The sequence below is a fragment of the Urocitellus parryii genome, chromosome 1 (assembly GCF_045843805.1).
Source record: "Urocitellus parryii isolate mUroPar1 chromosome 1, mUroPar1.hap1, whole genome shotgun sequence".
In the NCBI taxonomy this organism is placed as follows: Eukaryota; Metazoa; Chordata; class Mammalia; order Rodentia; family Sciuridae; genus Urocitellus; species Urocitellus parryii.
Genome location: NC_135531.1, coordinates 142,280,009 through 142,302,814, shown reverse-complemented (window position 1 = coordinate 142,302,814; position 22,806 = coordinate 142,280,009). Strand labels below are relative to the sequence as shown.

Here is a 22,806-nt window from a genome sequence, read left to right as displayed (position 1 = left end):
TGGCTTGTGGCTGACAGTCCACCTTACCAGAACAACAGAACACGGGAATTCAAAATATTGGGCAGTATATATAGGATTGAACTATACCCAAAGTTGACCTGTCTACGCCATGCTTTTCTGAAAATGACTACTTACACACTATGCAGAGTTCTGGCCAGTTCTTTAGTTAAAACCACTTTAATAATCTCATGCCTCTCCCATGCAGTGACCAGACCTCTACTCAACATTTAGGTTCCTCAACCCTTCATCTCAGCATTTCTCCTGACATGTAATTCTGTTCTCAGTTGTAGAAAAGATAAATCCCTATTTTAATCCAAATTTGGAAGGACACTTGTAAGAGACTCATTAGTGCCAGGGTTCCTTGACTGCTGAGTGCAGCTTTCCAAATCTTACAGTAATATATAGCCCTTATACACAACCTCCCTCCCAGCCAAAATTAAATCTGCTGGGCACAGTGGTACATGCCTGTAGTCCCAGCTGTACAGGAGGCTAAGGCAGTAGAACAGCTTGAGCCCAGGTGTTCAGGGTTGGCCTGGGCAACAGCAAAATCCAGACTGGATACAAATTTTTAAATACTAGCTCTGTTTTGGATGTATAATTACACATTTTTATGCAGTAGAATAGTAAAAGAAACAATACCCTGAGCCAAGTCTAACATACCTCACATTCATACATCCTAAAGAATTCCATTAATTAACAACAAGCTAATCCACCAAAGATGATGAGTGGCCCCAGAAAATAAAATTGGTTTCGTAGCAAGGCTTGACAGCAGGGTAAGAAGCAGACAATTCTGTCCACCGGTGCTCCTTAGCAAGTTCCTACCAGATGAAATGTTTTGAACGTAACATAATAAAGGCAAGACCCTTCCGCGTCATTCCATCTTCCAAAGACCAAACCTTCATGCCAGTGGTTAAAAAAATCTTTATTTTACAAAATTAAAAACATAAATAATATTTACAAGCATCTTAAATACCAGCTTATAATACTTGACATTTTTTAATCATTTCAAATTGAGTTTTCCATAAGCTTTTAAAATGCAAGACTATTCATCCACTTCGGCGAATTACTGGTTTTTATTTCCACCATTCCAAAGAGGTTTTTGATTTTTCAAAACTCCATTCTGTAGTCATTCAAAAAATCACAGTGTACTTTTTAAATGATTAGTTTTTAAAAAAAAAAAATGTCCTGAGCTTTCTATCCCCATTTGTGGGATATTACTCCAAGAAATCTCTCTAAACCAAGTTCCTTTACTGTCCTGTTTATAAGTTACTGTAACTTGAGTCTCGTTCCTGGTACTCATTAATCCATCTAATTCCTGGAGTTTGCTGAAAGTTAAACAGGGAAAATGGAGAAGAGGTGGGAGAATACAGACAACCATCTGAAAGCACATTATTAAAAATACAATATGCATAAGACCCTAAAATCTGAACTTACTCATTTCCTTCAGGATCGAATTCATTATATGAAAACTTAAAATGACCTCAGATGATGCCTGAGTGATACCAAATCTCAGTGGCACAGTGGAACAGACTTCAAGGTACTTTAGTGGTCAACTTAATATCCATCCTGGAGTTGATCATGAATGAAGGGTAGACAGATGATGTAAAATTATCTTCAAATTTCAGCAGTGGGCAATTCATTTCCATGTAACAGTACATAAAGGACTACCATAGTATGAGGAAAGTAAATGTCCTCAAGAAGGATCAAAAAAGGAAAGGGAAAAACCTCAAAATGTATAACCCATGTCCCAAGAACACCATTTTGTACCATTTTCCCTGGAAGCGCTCAGCTCAGCTGAGAACCATAGCAAGAATCTTTCATTAGAGATCAGCAACAAATTTAAAATAAAAAGAATGACAACAGGTAAGAGTTATATACATTTTACTAGTTTGTTTCAGACCTGTCCTGGATATTTTAAAAGGTGTCAAATGAGCCCTGGATGCTGGTGGTAAGAGGCAACTGGAGAGGAGAGGCGTGGGGATGAGGAACAGGGAAGACTTGTTTACAAATTCAGAGCAAATTCCCCTCTTCTGGATCTAAAATAAAGACATCTTCTGTCTTCAGTAAAACAAGTCTTTCTGCTCGATGCAGATGGCAGGTACAGTTTGCTCAAAAGTGTTCTCTCTTGGGGAAGATGAGTACACAGTCAGCACAGGAAGCACCACTCTGGGATCAGGCCCACCCAGCAAAGCCTGCCACCATCACTGCTGCATGTTGTTGATAATCGCCAGGATGCTCATCTTCTCCTGGGCAGAGTCCACATCCTCATTCTGTTTCTGGGCCACTCCCGTGCCTAGGCCATAGAGCCGGCCACAGTACTTGGCATCATCAATACTGTCCTCAAAAAATAACTGCAGAGTAGGACAGAGAACTGCAGTGAGAAATCAGTCCAGGAGTCACACCAGTCTAAACACTGCCACGTCACCCCTCTCAGCTCTCTAAAAACCCTGAAAATCTAGCAAACTAGAAACTAATTTTAAAGGGCTCCACACCTTTCCTGTACGTAGTCTTTTCATTCTTAGCAAACTCAGAACTCCCAGGAATTTGCTTACTACAGGATCCCTGTACTGTTTAGTACCCCTGCCCCTTCTCTTTCACAGGCGAGTCAGCAGTTAAGACTTTGGGCTCTGGACTCAGACTGACTCACCTTGTAACACTGGCAATGTCATTTCAAGTATTTTTAAGCCATGGTTCTTATGTATAAAATGGGATAACAGAATTGTTACAAGGCATGAGTTATGGACATTGAGCACTTAGAGCAGGGTATTTCAACAATGTCACTACTGGGCAAGATAATTCTTTATTTGACAGTGTATCAGGATGTTTAGCAGTGTTCCTGCCCAGCAGCACACCATCCTCCCCCACCAAGTTATGGTGACCCAAAATGTCCCCAGACATTACTGGGAGAAGCAAAATCATTCCCAGTTGAGAACCACCGACCCAAAACACTTCTGTTATGGTTTGGATCTTAAATGTTTTCCCCAAAGGCCATAATGAAGCTTGGTCACAAGCCTGTGGTACTACTGGGAGGTGGCAGAACATTTAGGAGGTGGGGCCTGGTGTGAGGAAGGAGGTCATTAGGGGTATTCCCTTAAGGGGCTATTTATTGGAACCCTGCCTCTTCCCTTCTCTCTACTTCCTAGCAGCCATGAAGTGAACAAATATCCTCTTCCACACATTCCCAGTCAAGCTGGTCTGCCATTGGTCCAAAAACAATACTCAACCAACAATAAACTCAAACCTCTGAAATTATAAGCCAAAATAAACTTTTCATCCTTTTGATTGTCTTGGGTATTTTGTCACAGCAATCAAAAGCTAACAGAAAACTGGTGACTGTTCCTCACAATATGGCTCAGAAGTCTTTAGAACTGGTTTGCAGGAAGAAGTTGGAAAAGTGTGGAAAAAGAGGCGAGAGAAAGCCTGAATTTGCTAGAGTGGAGATTAATGGGCAATTCTGATAGGAGCCCAAATCAAAATGCTGATAGGAATGCAGACAGTAAAGGCTGTGCTAATGAGGTTTCAGAGAAATAGAACTCTGTTGGGAAGTGGATTCAAGTCCATTTTTGTTACATTCTGGCTAAGAACTTGTCTACATTTTGTTCATGCCCTGAAACTTTGTAGGAGGCTGAGTTTAAAAATGAAAGACAAGTTTATGTGGCAGAGGAAATCGCAAGAAAGCAGAGCATTCAGGCAACAGCATGGATACTGCTAGCTTCTTTTAGCCAGATTTATAACGAAACTGGGAGCAAAAATCAGAGCAGAAAGATCTGGAAAACATGCAATTTGATCAGAAAAGAAGTCTATTTAAAGTTGGGGCAAAAAAAATTAGTGCCATGAAAATCATTAAAAAGGAAGCAAAGCACTTTATACAAGGACAACAGGAAAGATGCCTTGAGGACACCTCAGGGATCAGCAAGACCCCACCTAAGGCAGGCTCAAAGATTTAGGGAAAAAACCCCACCACCACTATCCTTGGGTTCCCTGCTCATAAAGGTATGTATAGAATTGTTTTTCTTGTTTCCTTTGTTCAGCTATCAAGGCACTAAGGCTGTTGCAGCTAGGATTCAAATGGACCCAGGAATAGCTCAGGCCAGCCTCAAACCGTGGTAGTCCATTTGATGCTGATTTTGCATGCAGAATGCCAAGAATTATGGGGTCCCAAAGGCTTCCACCAAGATTTCATAGGAAAGCCAGGGAACCAAGCAGTATATGTCAGGGTCAAATGCCTGTAAGCAGCCCCTGACAGGGTGACACATAAAGCTGTGATACATGAATTCTTGACAGTAAAGCCAAAGCCGCACTGGAGACCCCAGGAAGTTAGATGCCCAAAACAAAAAACATCTGCTCAAGGAAGCCACAAAATGTCTGGGCAAGGGAAGCCACAACACAAGCAGAACCAGCCCAAAAGTGGCCACATGGTCTCTAGCCATGAAGGCAGAGCTGTCCAAGTCCTTTGGAATTCACATCATGCCACCGTGTACACAGGATGCTGGACAAAATTATAGGATTTAATGTTAGCCCTGCTTGTTTTCAGTCTTGCTTTGGCTCAATCCTTCCTTTCCTAGGCCCTGTTTCTCCCTTCTGGAATGGGAATGTTTACCCTACGCCATTTTATCTTGGAAATATGTAATTGAAAATTTGTTTTGTTTATTTTTACTGGAGCTAAAAGCTGTTTGCTTTAAGTCTCAGGAGAGTTTGAACACTGACTTTGGAGGAATGCTGTAACTATAACAATCTGAAAATTCTTGGAGATGGACTCAATGTATTTTGCACTGTGAGATGGACATGAGCCTTTGGTGGTCAAAGGCAGAATGTTACAGATAAGATCTCCAATGTCCCCCAAAGGCCCTGTGTTGAAGGCCTCCAGTATGTGGCATTACTGGGAGGTGGTGCACCTTTAGGAGGTAAGGTCTAGTGGAAGTAAGTTAGATCACTGAGGGGGCGCCCTTGAAGGGGTACTGGGACTCCAGCGCCTCCTTCTCCCTACTTCCCAGCCACCATGAGGTGAACAGGCCTCCTCCACCACCCACTCTCAGACATGATTTTTTGCCTCACCACAGCCCCAAGACTACAAAGCCAATAACAATTGTGAGCCAAAACTGACTTCTGAAACTGTGAGCCAAAACTGACTTCTCCACCTTAAGTTAAATATCTCTGGCTCCTTTCTTTTCTACATTTTTAATGTAGAAATGAGTTAAATGAATGATAAATGCCAATCCAGTTCTAGACAACAAACCTCGTATGCCAACAATTCATTAGGGTAGTGACTTCTTGAACTTTTATGGTTAAGAACCCCTCTGAGAATCAGACACAACACAGAGCCCATTTTAGGTATTTTATCACAGTGATGGAATGTGGACTAACATAATTTCCCAGAACATGGCTAACAGTGTGGTTTGTGACTAGGAATAAAACAAAGAAACGTATCAGTTAATCTAATTCACTTCTCAAAGGTGTCAATAAAATCATTTTAATTTTTCAAAGTAGTTTTTCACTCTTCTATCTCTTCAAATACATTTTAAAACTTAGAATTAAGAAAGAAATCAAAGGAAATATTCAGTGTTCATTAATGAGTTAGAGTAAACTCCATGTATTTAACAATTAACAGAATTCAGCAATACATAAATGAGTGGCCTAACAAATGTGTTCCTGTTCTTAAAATAAGAAAAATAAACAACTTAAAGGATTAAAGCAACTAGGAACACGAAATATACTCTGGACTTGAGTATGCTCAAGAATACTTGAGTATTCTGAAGTGGTTCACTTCAGAATGCTTCTGCCTCTCAAAATACATTTGATTATGTACCATAATAAACAAAACAACTGCTCTTAGAGTGGCCACTAACTTCCAGCAGAAACTATAAAGGTTTGAGAAACTCAGCCCACAAAGATCACCAACCTCCTTATCCTTCAGCAAGTTAGTTGCCAATCAGTTTCTAAATAGCAAATCCCTTCAGAGAGGTCCTCATAGTCAATGGAGTTTACCTCTTTCATTCTGAAGAATGCCATTCCCGTCAGTAGTGAGTCTGAGCCTGCCTGGTGCTGCCTTCCAATTCTCTGCAAATCCAACTGATCAGCAACTTCCTGAAGACCTCCCTGGAGATGTCCAGAGAACAGACAATATTATAGACCCAACACTACCCTACTGGATTCAACTAAGAGTTTGTTTTATTGTGGTGGCAAAAAGTGAGGCCATTTACTTAATATGCCTCCCAATCCTCTTTTTGGTGTTTAACTCTACTTCACTCCAACTGATACATTGTGTAACATTCTGTTTCTGACTCCTTTCTTTTCTACATTTTTAATATAGAAATGGGTTAAATAAATGATAAACACCAATCCAGTTCTAGATAGCAAATCTCTAACCCCTCTGAGAATCAGACACAACACAGAGCCCATCCCTAACACACTGAACATACACCTCATGTTACCAGATATTTCCCTAGTTTTGTGGGCCTCAGGTGAAGAAAACTGCCTTAGAATGAGAGAAACAGAGAACTCCCTTCATGCCCAGGTCATCCCGCATGGACAACTGCCAAACAAAATCCTACATCAGGGCTGGGACTGGGGCTCAGCGGTAGCGCACTTGCCTGGCATGTGTGAGGCACTGGGTTCAATTCTCAGCACCACAAATAAATAAACAAAATAAAGGTCTATCAACAACTAAAAAAATAATAATAAAAAATCCTAAATCAATCAGTCCTATGTGACACCCTATCTAGCAGAATGCTGGCACCCAGCAGAAACTCAAGAATGATTCAGGGGCCAGGCTTGGTAGCGCATGCCTGTAATCCCAGCAGCTCAGGAGGCTGAGGCGCTAAGCAACTCAGTGAGCCCCTGTCTCTAAATAAAATACAAAATGGGGCTGGGGATGTGGTTTAGTGGCCAAGTGCCCCTGAGTTCAATCCCCAATACCAAAAAAAAAAAAAAAGAATGCATGTGCATGCAGAACACATAGGGATAAAGCAAAATGACAAGTCTGCTTTTCTGTTTTTCTCTTTGCTAATATTGAGAAAAATATTCTGTACCTTAAGATTTTTGCAACTCTTCATCAAGTATTTCACATCATAAATAGATGGAAAGAAAAGATTCAAAATATGAAAGAATTCATGTTCTTCTTCTGGCAAACGAGAATCTGTAAGCAACTTTACCATGTAGCCAAAATCATAGCCACTATAAGAGAGAATAAAGCAAGGAAATTTAAAAAAAAAACAAAAAAAAACACAGCAGTTACCAGATCCCAATGTTCAACCACTTTATTTCTTAAACTTTATAATGCTACCTCATGTTAGGAGCTTTCAATCTTCCAAATAGTATACTCTACTATAATGTGAACTTTCTACTAAGTAACATATAACAGGCTATCATGCAAGAAATACAAGAGAACCCAAGGATTTATAAATGTGGGTTTGATTCATCAAAAATTTAAGTGCCAGGTGCGGTGATGCATGCCTATAATCCCAATGGCTTGGGAGGCTGAAGCAGGAGGATCACAAGTTCAAAGCCAGCCTCAGCAATTTAGCGAGGTCCTAAGCAACTTAGAGAGACGCACTCTCTAAATTAAAAAAAGGGCTGGGGATGTGGCTCGGTGGTTAAGGGCCTCTGGGTTCAATCCCCAGTACCAAAAAAAAAAAAAAAAAAAAATCCAAAAGTACTGAAAAGACTAACAGGAATCTGCATTTTGAATAACTGGGAAATTCCAGAGTAAGTACAAAGACAACCAAGTGTGTAATCCTTTCCAACCTCCATCTTTCCACTTGGAAACACAGCCACTTGATGGCCAAATGATGGGTCCAATACTATGTAACATAAACCAATATAAGCACCAACACATTCAAAGTGTTTTCTGAAAAACTGAAGCTTGTAGTAAGTACCATTTGAGTTTTGTTTTTTTGGGTTTTTTTCTTCAGTACTAAGGTTTGAAGCCAGGGGTTCAATCACTGAACTACATCTCCAGCCCTTTTTATTTTTTATTGTTGAGGCAGGGTCTAAGTTGCTCAGGTTAGCCTTGAACTTTCAATCCCCCTCCTCAGCCGCCAGAGGTAGCTGGAATTTCAGGAACACACCACTGTGCCCAGTTACGATTTTCAACTTCTAACTGCTGCTGATGAATAGAACAGAGCCAACAGAACTGCAAAAACAACTAAGAATTCAATTCTTGCTAAAGGGTAGCAAGAGAGAGATACTCATTCTCCAGAACTGACCTGTGAAATGAAAGCCATTTGACATTGTCACAGAGAACAACTCCTGATGTCATAAGCAGCTCCGCAAAGTGCAGCGTGTCAATCCCTTCCTCTTCATGCTTCTGAAACTGTAGTCCTGAGTTAGCAAGGAGGTCTATGGAATCCTGAGAGTACATGTCCTCTCTGAAAAACAAAGTGTTCTCTTAATTAGCTGGTGGATCACAAAACAAGTAGGAGGCAACTATAGTACCATCAACTTGTATTTATAGTACACATATTCTTGAAATACTTTTCATAATTTAAAAATAGAGATATACAAATAAATGTTTATTTTTAATAGCACATGTAATAAAAAAAAAATAGAGATATAGCTTAGTTGGTAGAGTGCTTGCCTCACATGAACAAGGCCCTAGGTTCAATCCCCCAGCACCACCACCACCAAAAAAAAGATCTTTCATTTCATTAATTTCTTCCAGTATTTCAGCAAGCATATAAAGCAAAAAAACCTTATTTCTGTGACAGATGGAAAAATGAGATTTTTGCCCCAGCTAAATGTCCTAATTACAAAAGATGCAAATTTCCTGTGTGTAAAATATATATATATATATATATAGAGAGAGAGAGAGAGAGAATTATATTATTAATGTTCATATAATGCTACCCTACAGAAATAACTATTTTTTTTTTAAAGAGAGAGGGAGAGAGAGAGGGAGAGAGAGAGAGAATTTTTAATATTTATTTTTTCTTAGTTATCGGCAGACACAACATCTTTGTTTGTGGTGCTGAGGATCGAACCCGGGCCGCACGCATGCCAGGCGAGCGCGCTACCGCTTGAGCCACATCCCCAGCCCCAACTATTTATTTTTATAGTACTATTTTCTCTACCTACACAAATATAATTGCATCCCTATATCTGTGTACCATAGATTACCTTTTGAAATCAATACTCAATAACTCCTTTTTAACTCTGGCATAATATTTCACTGTAAAGATATTCTCATCAATTTAAATGGAGTAATATTTATAATACCACAAAAATAGGAAAATATATTAAGCTAAATAACTCCTTTTTCCACTAGATTTCACAAATTTTTTTTACATATTTATTTTTTAGTTGTAGTTGGACATAATACCCTTATTTTATTTACTTATTTTTATGTGGTGCTAAGGGGCCTTGCAGGTGCTAGGCAAGCGCTCTATAGCTGAGCCACAACCCCAACACCTAGATTTCACAATTTTGTTTCCAGATATAATTGCATGAAATAATCATAAAGAAAACCATTACAGGGCTAGGGTTATGGCTCAGTAGGAGAGTACTTGCTTGGCAAAGTGTGAGGCCCTGGGTTCAATCCTCAGTACCGCAAATAAATTAATTAATTAATAAAATATCCATTGATAACTAAAAAATATTTAAACAAAAAAAAAAACCACTATGATCTTGAAAGATTCAAACACTTCCTAAAATTATCTGAACCTCAAAGAGATTTCCAAAACACATGAATAACAGTCAAAAAATTATTCTTAAAAAACAGACAATGCTTCAAGTTTCCTCTATGTGCACCATGAATCATAACTTCACTCCTTTTCATAAGGATCATGAGTTCAAAGCCAGCCTCAGCAAGAGCGAGGCACTAAGCAACTCAGTGAGACCCTGTCTCTAAATAAAATACAAAATAGGACTGGGATGTGGCTCAGTGGTTGAGTGAGTTCAATCCTCAGTAACCCACAAAAAATAAAATAAAATAACATTATTTCACACGGACAAACCACATTTTATTATCCATTCCCCAAGTCATAGACATTTGGATCATTTCCTTTTTTGGGCTCTTCTGAATAATGTGCTATGAACTTATGTACAGTTTTTTAAATAAGTAAAACTTTCACTTCTCCTGTGCATAACCCCAGCAGTGGAACTGCTGGGTCATGTGGCAACTCTTTAACTTTTTGAGAAACTGTCAAACTATTATCCAAAATAGTTCAAAGAATTCTACCTTTCCCAACAGCAATGTATAAGGATTTCAATATATTCACACCTTCACCAACACTCAATTACATTATGCTAAATTCTGTTAATTATTAAATATTATTCTAAGTCATTATATCTTTTTTGACTATAGCCACTCCAATAGATGTAAAGTAGTGGGAGGTTTTTTAATATTTATTTTTTAGTTTTAGGTGGACACAATATATTTATTTTACATTTATGTGGTTCTGAGGATCAAACCCAGTGTCTCATGCATGCTACGTGAGAACTCTATCACTGAGCCACAACCCCCAGGCCCAGTAGTGTGGCTTTGATTTGACTAATTATTGAGCATCTTCTCACCAGCTGGCCATTTCTGTATCTTCTCTGGCAAAACCCCTATTCAGATCATTTGCCATTTCCTTTTTTTTTGATACTAGGACTGAACCCAGGGGTGCTTAGCTACTGAGCCACATCCCCAGCCCTTTTCATTTTTTATTTTGAGACAGGATTTCACTAAGTTGCTAGGGTATTGCTAATTTGTGATCCTGATCTCTCAGCCTCCCCAGTAGCTTGGCAAGCTCCACAATGACCAGCACCAATTTTTAACTGAGTTGTCTTTTTTTTTTTTTTTTTTTTTTGGTGCTGGGGATTACACCTAGGGTGCATGCTAGGCAAGTCTCTACCCAAAGGCACTCTCAACCCAAAGTTGTCTTTCATGTTAAGTTTTAAGAATTCTTTAAGTGGGTTTCTAAGGTTCCCTATTCCATTCTCTGTTTGACTATATTATGTTCAACATCTAGCTGGGTTCAGTAGAAACAAAACTTAAAATCAGTAGAAATCACAGTTTGCACTGATATAGCAGGATCAACAAGTAACACAGAGAAGTGTCTCAGAAACTTACGTAAGATTGAATTTGAAATTGAACTGCCAAGTATTAATTCCAGAAGGATATTCTCCCTTCTCATTTGTGAATGTAAGGCCCAGCTGGATAATTTTTAAAAGGTCAACATTGCACCGCAGAAGCTGATACTGGTAATCTATGGAACTACGAAATTCACCAATTGGTCGGACCACAACACCGGGAAATTCTGTGTCCTAGAAAAGGAAAAAGTCTCTCATTAGGTTTCACAAATTGATAATTCAGAAATACAAATTTACATCAATAAAATTTTGCTTCAATATATAAAAGTTATGAGATAAACCCCACACTTAGGCACAAAAAAATCTATTTTAAAATAGTGATCTTTCTATATCTACTGAAGAAGCACTAGAATCATAAAGCTTTGCACAACTATTTAAAAATCCTAAGCAGCTGGATGCAGTAGTCCATGCCTGAATCCCAGTTACTCCAGAGGCTGTGGCATAAGGATTACAAATCAAGGTCAGCTTAGCAACTTAGTGACACTCTATCTCAAAATAAAAAACAAAAGGGCTAGAGATATAGCTCACTTGTAGAGCACCCCTGGGTTCAATTCCCAGTAGTGCAAAATAAATAAATAGATAAATAGATAGACAGATAACCAACCAACCAAGGCAGGATGTTAAGTAGAAGTAGTTGTTGGATAACTACAGAGAGTTAATCAATTAAGAACATTCTTTTAAAAAAATTCTAGATTGATAGTTAACACATGAATTAAAATAGAAATACAGGGAAGTGACATAGCCTCTCAGAAAAAAATAACACCACCACATTTATCTTGAATAAAAAGACTGAACAGAAATCACAGAGTTCTGAATACCAGGCTAAAGACTTAACCATATTACCTTTAAAACAGGAGTCACAAACTCCAGGTAATTGACATAAAAGAATAAACCAAGCTAGCTAAGAAAACAGTAAGGGGGCTGGGGATGTGGCTCAAGCGGTAGCGCGCTCGCTTGGCATGCGTGCGGCCCGGGTTCGATCCTCAGCACCACATACCAACAAAGATGTTGTGTCTGCCGAGAACTAAAAAATAAATATTAAAAAAAAAAAAAAACTCTCTCTCTCTCTCTCTCTCCTCTCTCACTCTCTCTTTAAAAAAAAAAAAAAGAAAAGAAAAAAGAAAACAGTAAGGACTCGGCCAAGTGCGGTGGCGCACACCTATAGTCCCAGCAGCTTGGGAGACCGAAGCAGGAGGATCCCCAAGTTCAAAGCCAGCCTCAGCAAAAGCAAAGCTCTAAGCAACTCAGTGAGACCCTGACTCTAAATAAAATACAAAATAGGGCTGGGGATATGGCTCAGTGGTCAAGTGCCCCTGAGTTCAAACCTCAGTACCAAAAAAAAAAAAAAAGAAAGAAAGAAACAGCAACAAACCATGGGCCCTGGAGTAAAATAGAGAGCACATGCCTCTCTACAAAAGGAACTGTCAAGATACCCTGTCCTCTCCAGCCACTGGATGTCAGGCAGGAATGTATACATACCATCTATTTCCAAATCTTCAATTTTTTTTTTCCAGAGATGCCAGAAATCTGGAATTTAAGTGAGGGCTCATGATTTTTAAATTCTAGAAACAAACCTTCAAAGACACTATAGTCAAATTCACCATATCACTGGAACAGTGATATGGGCTGATACAATTTCTGCTTTAACTTTTCAAACAGTTATATTACAGATTACACCCTCCTCAGAGACCCACTGGTCACTCTCATGTTTCATAAAAACAATACAAAACTCTATGAAGTTTAACTTACCAGGGCTTTACAGAAATATAATAATTTCTTCTCAAAATATCACGTTAAACATTCTTGAGTCCACACAAGAAAGTGAATCAAATAGAATAGTGCTCCTTACCATTGCAATGTAACTGTAACTGAGCACAATTTCTCGGATCTTCCTCATCTCTTCTTCTAAATTGTTGGCCCAGACTTCACAGATAACCTGGCTATTCTCCACAAGTGCTGCAGGCATCCTGAAGAAACCTGAGAAGTCACTTTTAGCTAACTAAGTGAGAAAGGAATCCAATGTTTGATCTGATCTAGATTTAAAAACATATTTTGAAATCAAGTAAGTTAGTACAGTAGTATGTCAACAAAAATAAAAACATCAAAACAACATTTTGCCATGACTTCATTAGTTTAAGCTAAAAGGATAAAATAAGCATATTTATTTTCCATTTTATATGACAGGAAAGCTTGCCTTTGTCAAGACAGACAAACATGAGCACAGGCACACACAAAATTTCTTTAACCTGAAGAAACTAAAGTTATTAAAGGACATATGCCCAAATTGTCCTTTAGCACAAAATTGAAAACACTACCTTAAACCAGTTTTTCAGCACTCTGCAGACTACTAAAGATTAACTATTCCCTTGGTCCACAAATATGCCCTTTTCCATGACTCTGACATCACTTTGCACAAAGAGCAAATCATGGAAATATTTCTTAAGGAATCACTTTAGCCCTTTAAATGTACTTGAAATCTCTGAAAGCCTAAAATAACAAAGGGAGACCTAAACTCTCTCACTCAAGTGTCCACACTCCTGTCTTTACACTCCTGATGAATAAGAAGGACATGGGACTCCTTTCATTCTCCAAAAAAGGAAATTATTTTTCCACACAATCCAAGTCAAATACGACTGGAGACAATGAAATCTTTAAATTTATGCAACTACATTATAAAAGGTAGGCTGTAAACAGTAAAAATCAATTCTACTTGCTAATTTGAAACCTTAAAAACCACAATGAAAATCAAAATTTAAGTTATTAATGTCTAGTTTTAAATACATAAAATTGTTTTAAAAAAAAACTAAATAGCAATTCAACGGTAAGAAGAGAAGAAGGCAGGTATACATAATTTATGGTATGCCTCCAGGATGAAACTAGGGAAGAGAAATATTCCAAAGACAAAATTAAAAATCATGTAGCCTCAGGGTAATGCTATTATTGCAATAAATGCCACATGAGAGGGTTCAGTGATAGAGCTCATGTTTAACATGTTCAAGGTCCTGGATCAATCCCAGCACCACAAAAAAACTCAAAAAGCATACTATGGCCAGGTACAGTGGACCACACCAGTAACGCCAGCTACTCAGAAGGCTGAGGCCAGAGGATCACTAGTTGGAGATTAACAGACAGGAAACATACAGACATGAATAGCGGGAACATGGGGTTAAAGGAATAATTCTGTAAAATGACCCCTATGTGCTTTCTTTTCCAAAAAGCAATTTATCCATTGACCCATCTGGCTAAACTGGACAGAATATATCACATTCCTCAGCAAACTACCTGTTATCTGCAGGAGAAATGAAGACCCAAAATAATGTCAATAAGAAGAACTCAAATTACTTTGAAGATGGGGGAGGGACTTTTGTGACCCTTTCACAGACAAGACTCTAGAATTCAGGAAAATAAGGATAATACCCCCTAACCATAAAATCTGTAAGAACAGGTTCCAATTAGAACTGGTCAGCATGGGTCAAAGTGACCTACAGTGGTCATGGCAGTAGAAATTTAAACGTATGATGGCATTTCGCTGTCAGTCAAAAGAGAGTCCTAGGCAGGACTCTCTGGAAACTTCTCTGAGATCTCAATAAATGTGGAAAGCTGTTGTCTGAAAGGAAGCACTCTCTCCCTTGAGAGTATCCCCGTTCTCTTTTTCTATCCCTACAATAAATTCATGCCTGTTACTCTGACCTGTCTGAAATCTTTCTGACTTGATCACAAGAACCAGGATTTGAAGGGAGGCATTCTTGCTGCTTCAGTATCCCAGAAGGCCCCAGTCCTATAACAAGACCATCCTGAGCAACATACAAGGTCTCATCTTAAGGAAAAAAAAAAAAAAAAAGACCAAGTAAGAAGCTTATTCTAAGGGCCTTTGCTTTTTTTTAATTTATATACTTTATTAGTTGTTGATAGACCTTTATTTTATTAATTTATTTATTTATTTATATGAGTGCTAAGAATCAAACCCATTGCCTCACACATGCCAGTCAAGTGCGCTACTGCTGAGCCTGAGCCCCAGTCCCAGCCCCTTTACTTTTAAGGCAAGCCCATCACATGAATCCAAGAACACAATATAATAGTGGGTTCTAATGTATATATTCAGGGCAATTTCCTTGAAACAGCAAAATGAATGTGAATGGTTTCCAAAGGACAGAGCAAGAAAAATCTTTGCTGTCTTCTATAAGACTGGCAGATGGAACTATGAGAATCTGGAACCAAACAAAATGGCACTGTCAAACATCAAGAAACCAATCTAGGGCTGGGGATGTGGCTCAAGTGGTAGCGCGCTCGCCTGGCATGCGTGCGGCCTGGGTTCGATCCTCAGCACCACATACCAACAAAGATGTTGTGTCTGCCGAGAACTAAAAAATAAATATTAAAAAAAAATTCTCTCTCTCTCTCTCTCTCTCTTTAAAAAAAAAAAAAAAAAGAAACCAATCTACTACTTTGTCAACCATCCTTTAAGAACATTTATTCAAGGTGTCCTACACTTATACACGTTTTTCCAAAACTACACTTATTAAATGTAAGTAGACTATATGATATCTCCCCAACAAATATAGAGAGAAACTTCTTAGATGAGAATCCATTTATTCTTGTTTTTGTTTTATTAAAAGCTAATAAATTAACTGATAAAGACAAAAAGAAAGAAGTTAAAACGGAATGTGAAGGAATTCCACTATCTGACCATAATTAAGAACATGCTCGGAATTTTAGATTTCTAACCATGCTTATGATTTTCCCCTGCAAAAGGAGTTAAAACCATTTTCCATCCCCATTTAATGTTCAATCAGTACCACTTCCTATTTCCCTCACTGAAAAGTATACTTCCTTTCTGGTGTCATTTCAAAGACAACTTATTTAGGGGAAGTGGGTATCAGTATAGGGTTTGTTTAGTTTTTGTTTTGTTTTTGTTTTTTCCAGTCTAGAGTTTTTGAGAGATGTTTCCACCCAAGCAAAAAGCAAAAGCAACAAAAGAGAAAGAGGCCAAAAAAATAAAATAAAAACAGAAAAAGAAAAAAAATGTGGCCTTCATTTTATCAATTTGTTATTAAAATGCTATGCTACCACTGTTTTTAAAAATGCCATTATTATACATATATGACAAATGGGGACTACACAAGAGAACACTGGCAAAGGCAAGACAAGAGGATCAAAAGGATCACAAATTTGAGACCAGCATCAGCAACTTAGCAAGGTTCTCAGTAACCTAGGGAGACAGGAGACCCTATCTCAAAATAAAAAATAAGGACTGGGGATGCAGCTCAATGGTAAAATTGGGAAATCCCCAATACCTCCCCCCGCCCCCCCCCCAATCGAATCTGTAAGACACTCTTGCATCAAATCTTTAGCTAGGGAGCTGGGGATGTGGCTCAAGCGGTAGCGCGCTCGCCTGGCAAGCGTGCGGCCCGGGTTCGATCCTCAGCACCACATACCAACAAAGATGTTGTGTCCGCCGAGAACTAAAAAATAAATAAATATTAAAAATTCTCTCTCTCTCTCTCTCCTCTCTCTCTCTCTCTTTAAAAAAAAAAAAAATCTTTAGCTAGAAAATCTGTGGGGAAATAAATGATAGCTTCCAAGTCCCTAAATGTACCACTAAAAAACAAGACATGTCACTCAATGGACATTTAACTTAGCAAGTCAAATTACTGAATGTAATGTAATGTAAAAAGGTGAGAGAAAGAGCAACTGAATACCAGCAAGTGGCCTGCCACTTTCCACTCAGTGAACATCTGCTCCAAAATGAGTCTGAGATAGGAACTACAAACATGCTGTTTTGGGGGGTTTATCTTCCTCATTTTAAGCGTCTCAATGCCAGCATTTCACAGGCAGAATGACTCCATGCCTTTCAAATATTTGTAGAGCACAATCCCTTAAAGGTAACCTAAATACTTTTCTGGGTTACAACCAAAGAAACAGTAACAAGTTTCAAAACAGAAGAAAAAAATCTGACAGCGCTGGATATACTCAGAAATAAAATGGCAATTACAAACTTTGCACTTTCCTAAGGAATTTTTAAAGAAAATTATTTTGATCACTAAGCAATGTTTGCCTTACAAGCTAACATCAAAACCTGACTCCCACGTGAGCTACATATGAAACTTAAAAAAAAAAAATGTTCACAAGCAGACACAAACATGCACACACAAAATCAATCACCAAGATCCCTGCCTTGTGCTGACCCGCACAGTCATCTGCTCAGGTCGCTCCTGATGAACTGTAATGTAAACTCCTAAACACGAGTTTCTTGCTCATCCAGGAAACCTTTGAAGAGCAACTCATGATAAAGCCAGCAGCCAGTTTCCCCTGCAAGTAGTCCAGAGTACCAGGCTTGCTTGGGAAAAGGACATTTATATGTGCAAAGAAAAAAAAATAAACATCACTTCGCTAGACTGAACCTCCCCAGAGAGCACTGAACAAAGGTTTTGCCGTGCGTAGACAGATGAAAAAGGAAGTGGTAGACGCACGGTACAAAGAGCGGCACCGGCACCAAGGTCTGCCGCTGACCTCGTCTCCTCACTGCATCTCCCAAAACAGTGTCCGAAGACACAGCCCTGAAAACCGCAGTTCAGTTCTTAAAACGGCCGAGGGCTCCAAATCTGTGCACTGGCGTCTCCAAAATGGCTCTGATTCACAAAGCCAAAGAACAGCAAAGAAAAGTGAGGCCGCAAGAACTAAAGAGGAGGGGCAGCGAGTTAGAAGGGGGAGGCCCGCAAAGTTCCAAACTCGGGTCAGCTCCCCTACTCCCGCCGTCATTCTCTTCCAGTTCAGGGTCACCCTTCCACTTCGAACCATACTCTCCCACTCACCCCGCCCTGCCCACCGCGCTTCTAGCACCTCATTCCTTTTTGTCTCCCTTGGTAAGGCAAAGACTTAAACATTACAGGCCTTAGGGCCAGACAAGCCCAAATTCAAAGCCTGACCATGTACTAGCAGTGTGACCCGGAATAAACTACTTAATCTCTTACTCCTCAGTTTTCCCATCTTGTACAATGGGTCTGAAAGCAGCATGCACTCGGAAGACTGCATTAGTGGCTAGGTAGAATGAAGGATATAAGGGTACTCCGTAAAGTCCTGGCATATATCACTAGAACATGACTGTTGTGCTGGCTATTACTACTACTATTCGACGGGCTTCTGCCCCTTCTCAGGAACCTTGCCCCACACACACGCCCCCACTCTGCTCCCACCCACAAGGCCCCTGACCTCCCACACTGCTTCATCTTTACGATCATCCGCCCAGTAAGGGGTTCCGACTTACCCTGACTGTCAGTGCCCGCTAAGCGCGGGCAGCAATAGCGGCAGCGGCAGCAAGCCCTAACCCTGCGCTCTCCTCCCTCTGCCCCGGATGTATTCCTAGAACCGAGCGGGCCAGTGAGATAGGCGCACTCGTTCCCAGAGCGGCCTTACGTACCGCCCAACCAACAACCTGGTTGTGTCATTCTATCCGCCCGATCCTCCCGACTCGCCTGCTCTCTTGCGTCACTCCAGGAGCGCGCGCGCGCCGGATCACGCCGGCTCCTCCCTTTTTGCGCGCCCCAGTGATTCCGTGCATGTTCTTTCAGCTCGTGAACTAGCGGGTAGAACTGCGCAGGCGCTGGAACAGCCGCGCGCCGTGAAAAAGGTGGGGTGGAAGACGCATGCGGAGGACGGCCGGCTCTAGTCCGCGCGATTAGCGGCCCAGGTTCTTCGATTCCTACTCTATTTAGCTTGTCCTTCCGCGCGCCCAAGGCAGAGGCGTGGCCTACAACTAGTCCCCACCAGTGGGCGTGGCCTAGGGAGACCTAAGGCCTAGTGATGGGTGTGTCCCCTCCGACTACATCCCCCCAGGTTACAACGCCCCCTCCTCCCTGCTTTAAAGTACCGTTAAAATCCTTGGCAGGAGGGGACTTAGGGAAGTTTGCGGGTGTAGCCCGGTCGCGCCCTCTGTATTAACGCAGCCCCCAGGCCCCTCACAAAACCTCTACCTCACGGATTCTTTCTGGCAAACGGTTGGGGGTGGGGCGGCACTCCCAAACCGAGTCTGGGCGACTGCCAAGGCCCACCTCCTGCGAGGAGCGTTCCCATAGCAACCGGCTCGCCCCGGCCCGCCGGAGCACAAAGACGACTACGCCTTCGGGATCAGGCATCGCCCCGGCTTCCGAGGCGCCCCAAGGTGGGCGCGACACCGAGCAGACGCACTGAGCTTGGTTGCTAGAGCTGCGGGGCCCAAGCGGACCTAGGAGGTCTCACCCTCGACCCTCTTTCAGTCCTGGCTGGAGAAAGGTCTTTTTGCCAGCCCTGCCCTTGGCAGCGTTTGGCCAGGCTGGGTCGCACCACTGCGTGGAGCTTGGTGGAAAAGAAGACAAAGCACCGACTCGGCGCACGCAGCTGTCTACAGCCGACCACCCTCACAGTCGCTCCTGCAAGACCCCGCCCCTGTCCGCGAGAGGGGCACACACTGTCTAGTCTTAGTCCCAGGTGCCTCAAAAGGGACGTTGGTATGCCTGCAGCAACTGTACCCCTAGTGCCTGCCTCCCGCTCACTCCTGCAGATTGCACAGTTCTCCCTGGTTTGATTCTCCAAAATCCTAATTCTTTTGCCCATGCTGGATGCCAGCTTGGCCTTAAGCAGCAAATGGCTTCCCTAAAGCTATTCTCTGGGGAAAAGAGCCCCACCCCCAGCCTCCTGGATAAGAATGTCACAAGCATCACAAGATCACATGTTCTTGCTTTTCATTCTTTCTTGATTTTTGTTTGTTTTTTGTTTTGTTTTTTGCCGGGGATTGAACCCAGAGGTACTTTAACCACTGAGCCACACCCTCGGCCCCTTTCTATTTTTTATTTTGAGACAGGCTCCCTAAATTGCTGGGGGCCTTGCTAAATTGCTGAGTCTGGCTTTGAACTTGGGATCCTTCTGCTCAGCCTCCGAAGATATTGGGATTACAGGCATCTGCCACCACCCCAAGTGTCACATGCAATTTCTGAACTGAACTCCTTCCCTCCAAATGAGTGTCATGTTCCCTTAACTATAAAATAAGGACAAAAATGACTCTCCCAAAGTTGTGGTGAAGATTAATAAATGGAGGAGACACCCTGCACAAAGGAAGAAAAATAAATAATGGTATCTGGCCTGTCTCAGTCTGTTCTCTGAAACAGTCAATATTCATTAGCTCAGCTGCAAGGCACAGTCATTCTGTTGAGGCATGTTAGGGTGGAGAAGGCAAACAAGACAGCTGCCCACTGTCAGTTCTATGGGTTTCTAATGTCCTTTTCACCCACTTGTAATTAGATTCGGTAAAGAGTAGCCCTGTCAGGCAGGGCAGTCCTAGGCCTGATATGCACTGAAACAGTCAAAACAGGAAACATCATCTCCATCCCCTCCACCACCTCTCTCCTAGAACTGAGTGTTCCTTTTTCATTATTGGAGAAAAGTATAAACCAAACCTAGAGGCATTGTAGAATTACATTATAGACAATGGTTTTTATATTATACTCATGCTATGGCAAAACTAGAACATTTGTGGCTGAATAGCTAATAAAAATAAATAAATAAAAATTATCAAAAAAAAAAAAAAACATTTGTGGAAATCAGTGATTCTTAATGGAAGAAAGGCCCCAAACCACTGAGAGAGTAGTTGGAAATGAGTTAAATAACTTCATACGTTGGGGGGAAAAAGTATTGTTTTTGAACTACAAACTACATAGTAAGGTATGACAATAATAAATGCTGGAGAGGTTGTGGAAAAAAAAGGAATACTTTTGGGCTAGGGTTGTGGCTCACAGCTTACCTAGCAGGCATGAGGCACTGGGTTAGATCCTCAGCACCACATAAAAAAATAAAATAAAGGTATTATGTCCACATATAACTAAAAAATAAATATTTTTTTAAAAGGGAGCACTTTTACGCTGTTGGAAGTATTATAAATTAGTACAACCACTATGGAAATAAGTTTGGAAGTTCCTCAAAAGACTAAGCATGGAACCACCATATGACTCAGCTATAATACCTCTCGGTATTTTTCTGAAGAATTAAAATCATACAAGCATACCACATTTATAACGGCATAATTCACAATATGGAACCAGCCTAGGTGTCCATCAACAGATAGATAGATAAAGAAATTGTAGTATACATATTGAGCCATAAATAAAAAAGAAATTGGGCTGGGGTTGTAGCTCAGTGGTAGAGCCCTTGCCTAGCATGTATGAGGACCTGGGTTCAATTCTGAGTACCACATGTAAATAAATAAAGATCAATTGACAACTAAAAAAAAAAAGAAAGAAAAGTGAAATTGCTGGACTCAGTGGCACACATCTGTAATCCCAGTAGCTTGGGAGCCTGAGACAGAAGGATCGCAAGTTCAAAGCCAGCCTTGGCAACAGTGAGGAACTAAACATGCTATACATGCACTTTACCACTGAGCCAAACTCAGTGAGACCCTGTCTCTAAATAAAATACAAAATAGGGCTGGGGATGTGGCTCAGTGGTCGAGTGCCCCTGAGTTTAATTCCTGGTAAAATAAAAAAATAAAAAGTACTGTGTCTCTCTACAACTAAAATAAATTTTTTTTTAAAAATGGGTCTTCTTAAAAACCAGTCATGGGCTGGGGTTGTAGCTCAGTGGTAAAGTGCTTACCTAGCATGTGTGAGGCATAAATTAAAGGTTAATTAAGGGGCTGAGGCTATGGCTCAGCGATAGAACACTTGTCTAACATGTGTGAGGCACTGGATTTGATTCTCAGCACCACATATAAATAAATGAATAAAAATAAAGGTCCATGCATCTAAAAAAAATTTAAAAAAAAAACAGGTTAATTGACATCTAAAAAAATTTTTTTAAAAATAACCAGTCAGGTGATATTCTTGGTCAGCCAAGCCTTCCTATTATTCCCAATTCTAAATAAACCTAGCAGGATGAACTTCTTTATATATATATATATATATATATATATATATATAGAGAGAGAGAGAGAGAGAGAGAGAGAGTGTTATTGGTAGGCCTTTATTTTATTTTATTTATTTATTTATATGAGATGCTAAGAATCAAACCCAGTGCCTCTCATGTATGCTAGGCAAGCGCTCTACTTCTCAAAAGTACGATATATAGGAAGATAAATATAAACATAGGAAATTACATATGTTTGTGTGATTAAGTACAGGAAAATAAATATTTAGAACATTTATTTGAGTTTGAAATATTTTGAAAATGGGGCAGAGGCAAATGATTTCAGGTTAATAACAAAAAGAAGTCATTCTCTGTGCCCACATTTCAAAAACCTGTTGATTCATTCCATTTTTTTTTCTTTTTGGGGGGGTGCGGGGGAGTGTACCAGGTATTGAACTCAGGGGCACTCGGCCACTGAGCCACATCTCCAGCCCTATTTTGTATTTTATTTAGAGATAGGGTCTCACTGAGTTGCTTCGTGCCTCGCTAAGTTGCTGAGGCCGGCTTTGAACTTGTGATCCTTCTTCCTCAGCCTCCCGAGCCACTGGAATTACAGCTGTGTGCCACAGCACCCGGCTACTTTTTTTCTTTTTAATTTAAATTCCTACCCCCTCCTCTCCTCTCCTCCCCTGGCATAGACAAATCTGTCACTTTTTATAAAGCTGTCTTTCAATAGATTTTATTTTATTTTTTTAATGTGATGCTGAGAATTGAGCCCAGTGCATCAAGTATGCTAGGCAAGGACTCTACCACTGAGCTACAACCCCAGCCCCTCAATAGATTTTATATTTGTCTTACAATAGAACT

The 22,806-nt window shown here is 40.4% G+C and overlaps 1 protein-coding gene across 6 annotated transcripts; it reads right to left on the bottom strand.

Annotated features, from left to right (window-relative positions):
• Window positions 1–910: 910 nt before the first annotated feature.
• On the bottom strand, window positions 911–18,450 carry Cnot8 (CCR4-NOT transcription complex subunit 8). 6 transcript variants are annotated; one of them, XM_026388345.2, is made up of 8 exons: window positions 18,335–18,450; window positions 14,761–14,887; window positions 12,920–13,047; window positions 11,051–11,244; window positions 8,205–8,366; window positions 7,029–7,173; window positions 5,986–6,096; window positions 911–2,351 (listed from the first exon to the last, which is right to left on the bottom strand). In XM_026388345.2, exons 3-8 carry the CDS (start codon window positions 13,034–13,036, stop codon window positions 2,202–2,204), a joined length of 879 nt encoding a protein of 292 aa, XP_026244130.1. In that variant the 5' UTR covers window positions 13,037–13,047; window positions 14,761–14,887; window positions 18,335–18,450; the 3' UTR covers window positions 911–2,201. The 6 variants fall into 6 exon arrangements, with proteins under 6 accessions (XP_026244130.1, XP_026244127.1, XP_026244131.1 ...); XM_026388342.2 differs by having other exon boundaries at window positions 12,920–13,103; window positions 18,335–18,449; XM_026388346.2 differs by lacking the exon at window positions 14,761–14,887 and having other exon boundaries at window positions 12,920–13,037.
• Window positions 18,451–22,806: the final 4,356 nt, after the last annotated feature.